The sequence below is a fragment of the Rhinoderma darwinii genome, chromosome 5 (genome assembly GCF_050947455.1).
Source record: "Rhinoderma darwinii isolate aRhiDar2 chromosome 5, aRhiDar2.hap1, whole genome shotgun sequence".
Classification (NCBI taxonomy): Eukaryota; Metazoa; Chordata; class Amphibia; order Anura; family Rhinodermatidae; genus Rhinoderma; species Rhinoderma darwinii.
This window is the reverse complement of record NC_134691.1, coordinates 148821478-148828875: the sequence shown is the minus strand read 5'-3', so window position 1 is coordinate 148828875 and position 7398 is coordinate 148821478. Positions and strand designations below refer to the sequence as shown.

Sequence of the window (7398 nt, the reverse complement as noted above, 5' to 3'; positions counted from 1 at the left end):
TCACTGCACATTTTTGATTTCCAGAAGCCCCGCCCCTGATTATGTCAGACGGCGTCTCCCTTTGTGAAGTTTGCAGAGGTTTCCTTTCCAGCCTCCCCTTATCTTAGTCTGCACGTTGCTTGCCGGTGACTAATAGCACAATAACAATGTCTAAGGATAATATAAATTGAGGGCTGTTTACAAACTTCTATGGCGGTTGAATATAAAAAGGAGCCGGGCAGCTGGCAGCATCACAATCACTTTGGGAGCTCTCAGGAATAACCTTCAATGATCTTCTGAGTGGACTCTACATTGGGGACATTGACTTTAATTTATCAATACTGGAACACTATTATATTCGTTTTGTATCTTTTTATTTTTCCAGCAATTACATCTATTTTTTTATTATTTATTGACTTTACCTTTTGGGAATTACTTTTTTTTTATACCCATCAAGAAGATATTCCTCTACATTAACAATGGATCTAGAGATGATTATTTATCTGCTATTGGCTTTTCTGCAAGGCACCTGTGGAACAGGTAGGGCTGACGATACGGAACGCAATATATTCCCATGTTGTTAATAATATTGTGACATTTACACCAGTTGTTACATTGATCAGCTGGCATAGGCTGGCATAAATCAGAGATCGTGCTGGGTAACTTTATGAGGAGTTCATCCAGATCTTTTCTTGGTTAGATCATTTTAGTTAAAAAATTACTGCAAGTGCATTCTTCCTATAAAATATCAAATTCACACATTAAATAGTGGCACATTATATGACTTGTACAGATCATAAACTGCATTGGCATTGTCCAGGTGGCATGACCCTGGCAGACCCTTATACTGATTCCCATTGAATCAGTGTCATCTATGTCTGTTCTGGGAAATATTACTTGTATGGTTACTCCAATTTAATAGGAGTATCTGGCTCCTGCCTCTTGTATGGTAGACTAGGACATGAGATTATCAGTCTATCCCCCGTGTAATCCCTCTCTTGTAATTGCACAGGTAAAGGTATTGTGGAGACAATGTATCACCCCTATAAACAGCGGTAATTGTGCGCGCTGCTATTCACGGGCTCTACTTTATGGCTGCGCTTCAGCGATCAGGTGCAGAGCTCAGGATTACAGGCTGGGGGATCCGGGTGACAGGCAGCGCCTTGTTGTGGGTGTTACGGCGTGAACTGCACATTTATAGAGCACATGGGATCAGCGGCACCGGGGGATCAGCGGGGCCGGACTGTGCACTGTCATGCTGGGATTATAATGATGGATGCTGCGGCTCCTGGATAGGCTAGATAGATTAGATGATAGATAGATAGATAGATAGATAGATAGATAGATAGATAGATAGATAGATAGATAGATAGATAGATAGATAGATAGATTAGATAGATAGATAGATAGATAGATAGATAGATAGATAGATAGATAGATAGATAGATAGATAGATAGATAGATAGATAGATAGACATGAGATAATAGATATGAGATAGATAGATAGATAGATAGATAGATAGATAGATAGATAGATAGATAGATAGATAGATAGATAGATAGATAGATAGATAGATAGATAGATAGATAGATAGATAGATAGATAGATAGATAGATATAGATATATATGAGATAGATAGATAGATAGATAGATAGATAGATAGATAGATAGATAGATAGATAGATAGATAGATAGATAGATAGATAGATAGATAGATAGATAGATAGACATGAGATAATAGATATGAGATAGATAGATAGATAGATAGATAGATAGATAGATAGATAGATAGATAGATAGATAGATAGATAGATAGATAGATAGATAGATAGATAGATAGATAGACATGAGATAATAGATATGAGATAGATAGATAGATAGATAGATAGATAGATAGATAGATAGATAGATAGATAGATAGATAGATAGATAGATAGATAGATAGATAGATAGATAGATAGATAAGGAAGAAGATATATAGTGTAGGAATTTACATGGAACTACTGAATAAATGACTAGTTATTTTCTGATGTTATATATGATAAAATGAATCAGCCTCTCGACTACTCCAGAAATTGGGACAACCCAGCACTTGTTCCTGGCACAGAAAGAGAACATAATGTGGAATCTCATAAAAGCAGAAGTCAGAGCAGATAACCAGTTATAAGACTCCTATAAAGTCATAGTGACATGTTTTATGTTAACATTTGATTCAGCAGCAATGTAATATCTAGAAGTATGTGACAGACATGACACTGTAGCTGCGGGGACACTAAGTTATTGGGTCATTGTCCCCAGGCTTCAGTAACTGCTTGCAGAACATTAGCTGGAATAATAAGCAGTGAGCAGCCTTCTTCTCCTTCTCCTCATCCATGATGAGTAGTACCCATATAGAAATCAATATCATGGATGCGGTGACATGTTTAGTCCTGCCTGCTGCTATTATCATGACAGGTATGCACACAAGGCATTGCACAACAATAAGCTCCAGCTGGAGTTTCTTATCCTGATGAAGCATCACACTATTACCACGTGAGGTTCACTATATGTCCCATTATTGTTACAGCTATTCTTTGTGACACAATAGTCACGTTTAGGGATCATTGACAATGTGTATTCACCCAATGCATTATTTTATTCAATTGTATAATTCTACTATCTAATGTCTTAGAGTTGTGTAATATAAATGTTGTGTCATATATCAAGACTCAAAAGCCTTTTCTTCTTTATCTGCAGGGTCAAGCAGCACTTTCTCATCCACTGAAGACTCCTCTCTAGCAGAATCTACAGCTGCTCATAGTCCCTCTGGTGCCCCCTGGAGGCCACGCAGATTTAAACGCTGCTCTTGTTCATCACTCATGGATAAAGAATGTGTCTACTTTTGCCACCTAGATATAATCTGGATAAACACTCCAGAGTAAGTGCTATACTGCTTCAAGTTTTTGGGCATTTTAGGCTGAGATTAAGATTATTTTTCTATAAATCAGACCGAGTTGCTGGAATTAAATTATAGGGATTATTAACTTGATTGAGAAATGCTGCTATGTAGGGTACCAGTTAGGCTATGTTCACACGGTTTAACAAAATACGGCAGGAAATACGGAGCTGTTTTCAAGGGAAAACAGCCTCTGATTTTCAGCCGTGTTTTAAGCATCTCGCATTTTTGCGGCGTTTTTGGAGCTGTTTTTCTATTGAGTTAATGAAAAACGGCTCAAGAAGTGACATGCACTTCTTTTTACGGGGCGTTTTCTTACACGCCATTTTTCGAAAATGAGGCGTAAAAAAAAACGCCCCGTCAGAACAGAACGCCGTATTTCCCATTGAAATGTGCAGATGTTTGTAGGCGTTCTGCTTTACGATTTATGAGCCGTTTTTTGAGACATTTACAGGCCAAAAAATGGCTGAAGAAAGCCCGTGTGAACATACCATCACACTTGACTGTTCCCATTGAAGCGTCTATAAAGATCTCTGTTTACAGGATAGTTGTCGTGATAATAGTGATGTATTTTACATATATCACACTCTGTCTTATCTGTCAGAGGAGTTTCCTATGGAAAAAACGAATTTACGTACTGAGGAAAACACTGGCGAGCTTAATACCATAATACCATGTCATAAAACTTTGGGTAGTCTGATAATTGACAGCAAGTAATGACCATTCGGCACACCCAGTCTGTCCAATTCATCTGTTTTCTCTCATACGCTTAAAGCTTACTTGGGATATCCATTCATGGTTGTTTGCTAAACCCACACATAGCCCAGTATTTTGTAGTATTACAGATGGGTTTCTACAAAGAATATATGTTAAATATTGTAGAGTTAAATCTTCAAGGACATTTATGCAGTTTTTATTAACTTTAACAATAGCGCTTAAAAAAAATGTCCAGGATTCTCCTACTGAAGCTCATTTGGCTCAGTAAACATGCGGCAATTATCTAATAGTCTTCATATTTTTATCATTAGAAGTCTAGTTGCTTACAAAGTATATATTGTCTACTCTTGCTGTAATAGAAATCAGTTCTCCATGCAATGAATTACTAATAAACTTGTGGTGAGCTGGTGCTTATTCACAGAAGCCAATCTGAACAAATAGAGCTGCAGTATAAAGCACCGATGAGGCTGGAATTCAAGCTACAGGTTGGACAATGCAAATCAGCAGGAGTCACTGATCATAGCTGTGTCCTAATGGAGCAAAGCTAAAATCAGCCAAGTAGCTAACACCTTAGAAAATAAATAGCAGTTAAGCATCACCCAGAGATAGGGATTTGTATATCATTTTAACCTCACAAATGGATATTTGTTATAAAACAACACACATATAAATTATTTGCCGCAGAAATCTTGGTGGATTGGACGTGTAACTTTCAAAGGACCTAGATAGATATCTAAAAAATAAATGTGATTGAAGAATTACTAAATATTCCAAAAAGGGGACTCTGGTTTGGATGCTTATGTTAGCGCTTCACAGTACAAAGTGTGACTAATGGGAAGCGCATTGGACTTGTTATTTGTTGACACATAACTAAAGCGTTTTCCCAAGCAGTAACTATGTATAATGTGCTCGAGCCTGATAGCGTAATATGCTAAGCTGTAAATATTTGCCTTACTCTTTACCTCTCAGGCATTTACAGTGAAAAACTCCTAAACTGTGATTTAAGAACCATTAACAAGCTATTAATTGAAATACAGGTTGCAACCTGTAGAACTCGCTGGTATGCCGCTGTGAAACAGAGGCTTGCAATTTGTGAAATTGTATGTCATTAAGTGAGCCGAAATTGAAGCACTTTTTTGTGCGAAGGTTATGTGTACCGTGTAGTTTCTTATTTTCTATATATGTTAATATTTGCTAAGTAGGACATGGAGTATGCATTGAAATATGAAGCCAAAATCATATTGATATTGGAAACATGTACAGGGGTCCGTGTTGCCAGTTAGTCACCCATTCTACCCGTGCTCCGATCACTGAGATTTAGGTCCCATTATTTAAGCACTTTCTGTGCTGTGATATTTAGATTTATTGTATGGCAGAACTAAGAATGTAACATTTATTTTTACAGAAAAACAGTGCCTTATGGACTCGGGGGTCCTCGTCTGAAACGTTCTCTGCAGGACACAAAGACAGAAAAAGATCTTGAGTCTAGTAGCAGGTGTATCTGTGCCAAGCGTGAGGACAAGAAATGCCTGGACTTCTGCCAAAATGCTGCAGATCTCAGGTGTGTGCAAATATTTTAAGTCTGAAAAAATGACAGAGCGAGCCCTGAGTACACCTGTAGCAGAGGCTGCCTTTATCTCAGAAGCATGTGTGGAGAAAAGGTGTTCCTTCAATTGTACCTTACAATGCTTTGTTTTCTTACACAGCGTCCAGCCTTCCTTAGAAAAAGAAATTCACCATGTTCGGAAGGCCAAAGTCTGCAATGGACTCCGTTTGGGAGGACAATGTGTTCAGAAACTTCACACAGACACTAAAAGGTGAGTGAACTTAACTGTTATATATGGACAGATAATCAGCTGTTTGCAAACCATATCTTATTCACATATAAATAGCAATGTGCTAAGACGTTTACACCTATTTTTCCAAAAATATTGGTCAAAGTTTTTTTTAAGATCAGCTTTTAATCTAGTGGGAATATTCAGCACTGACTTTAGGTTTTTACCTTTGTGGCACCCTTGTGTAATATTTGCAGAATAACTGCGGGTGAATAAGTGTTGCTCAGCAGTAAATGTAAGGATAGTCAGCTGTCAGCATGTAGAGAAAGCGGCCAAAGGAAAACGTTACGTTGTATCAGATCATGTAATATACCACATAGCCGTGCTTTTTTATTGCATGAGGCACTGCATCAGAACGGCATTGGAAATATCCCAATTGGTGGTAATTGTGTCCGTATGAGGCAGTTATATTGATAGCTCCTGCTTTATTTCAATGCATTGACTTATAAATGGGTAGATCCATACTTTAGAGGTCTGTACATACCATAAGCTTAATTAAAGGGATGGTTCACATGTTCATTATAGTCCCATTGCAGTAAATGGGAGATGAGATTTCCCACTATAGACTGAAAATCTCCCAGTTTGAAGATAATGGGTTTTGGTGTTTGGAGGATCGCCGTGGCCATTTGGTTTAGTGATCAGTGGAGATCCAAGAGACCGCCATTGATAACTTCTGATGCGCCTCTTGTTTAAAGGTGAACCTCTTCTTTAATGAATTGATATGTTGGGATGAACAATGCCTCTTGATAGGCTATCTTCATTTAGTGTCACATCCTGTCATATCCCTATAATCTGTATTAATAACAGTGGAAATGGAAATTCTTTCTATTGCTATAAAATAAAACAAAAATCACATTTCATTTTGCAGAACGGAATCCATCAGACAAGCCATTAAAAGATCGTATATGTTTGCCAGGCTACTGAAGAAGCTTCAAGAGATGAAAGATGAGACGAGTCCTTGGGCACATAGAAAGAGAGGAATTTGGAAACATAGAATAACAACATCATAGTTGAAGAAGTGAGAATTGTCACCTTCGTTCCATAGTGTGGGAGACATTGCTGTCAGTGAATGCGTTCAGTGCGCATATTCTTTTTTTCTTGGTGGCTAAGTGCACTTAATTTATGAAGACTTAAAGTAGAAGATCTGGAACTACCATCCAGCTTCAAGATGGACATGTGAGATGGATGAAAGGCAGGAATCCTTCCTGAAATCATGCTGCTGGTTATGGAGAAGAATGCCATAGGAGCGTGTCTGCAGAGTAGAAGAGAATTTTTGAATAACCTTTCAAGCAACATTTATTGCTACTGACACTGACAGTAAAACACTGGAATATAATATTAAAAACGACACGCCTTATTCTACATGAAATGCTGCATATGGATATATGTGCATTACCCATAGACTATTAAAGCTATGCCATTGTTCGGAGACATATTACATATTGCATACAAGTCTACCTCAGGTTTACTCCCTCTGAAGGGCTTTCTTCCTGCCTATATTTTAGCTTGTCCTGATCTTCTTCACTGGAGCTAACCAATTCTATTGATATGCAATAATACCCGATTTGTTTAGTGGCTGGTTGGCGTGGTCATACTAAGCAGAGGGTAGCACTGACTGCTACTCACACAAGCTAAATCTGTTTTTTTTTTACAGCAGTTATTCAATCTGCTATCTCTTATCTAAATTTATTATGTGAATATTTTGAAAAATATTTATATTATTATTTGTAAAATGAATATATTTACTGTGTTAAATATACATTTGAATAGGCCATATTGGTCTATGCATGTTTGTTTGTTTTTCTGTATGAAAAAAAAGAGCTTTATGCCTTCAGTAATAATGTTAAAATAAATATTTTGTAACCCTATAAACCAGCGTTTGTGGCAGTTTTTTCTTTTTTTCTTTTTCTAAAGTGAACCTTAGCCAAATA

The 7398-nt window shown here is 37.4% G+C and overlaps 1 protein-coding gene across 1 annotated transcript; it reads left to right on the top strand.

Annotated features, from left to right (window-relative positions):
- The first annotated feature begins 404 nt into the window (after nucleotides 1-404).
- Nucleotides 405-7157, top strand: EDN1 (endothelin 1). Its single transcript, XM_075826634.1, has 5 exons — nucleotides 405-519; nucleotides 2717-2897; nucleotides 5038-5193; nucleotides 5339-5449; nucleotides 6336-7157. The coding sequence occupies exons 1-5, from the start codon at nucleotides 459-461 to the stop codon at nucleotides 6475-6477; spliced, it is 651 nt and encodes a 216-aa protein (XP_075682749.1). The 5' UTR covers nucleotides 405-458; the 3' UTR covers nucleotides 6478-7157.
- Nucleotides 7158-7398: the final 241 nt, after the last annotated feature.

Bases quoted from the DNA above. Each gene is read 5' to 3' on its own strand.
- EDN1 (XM_075826634.1), top strand. From the start codon at position 459: ATGGATCTAGAGATGATTATTTATCTGCTATTGGCTTTTCTGCAAGGC. The intron at 2,898-5,037 runs GTAAGTGCTATA...TTATTTTTACAG, and splicing joins ATCTGGATAAACACTCCAGA to AAAAACAGTGCCTTATGGAC. The intron at 5,194-5,338 runs GTGTGTGCAAAT...TTTCTTACACAG, and splicing joins CAAAATGCTGCAGATCTCAG to CGTCCAGCCTTCCTTAGAAA.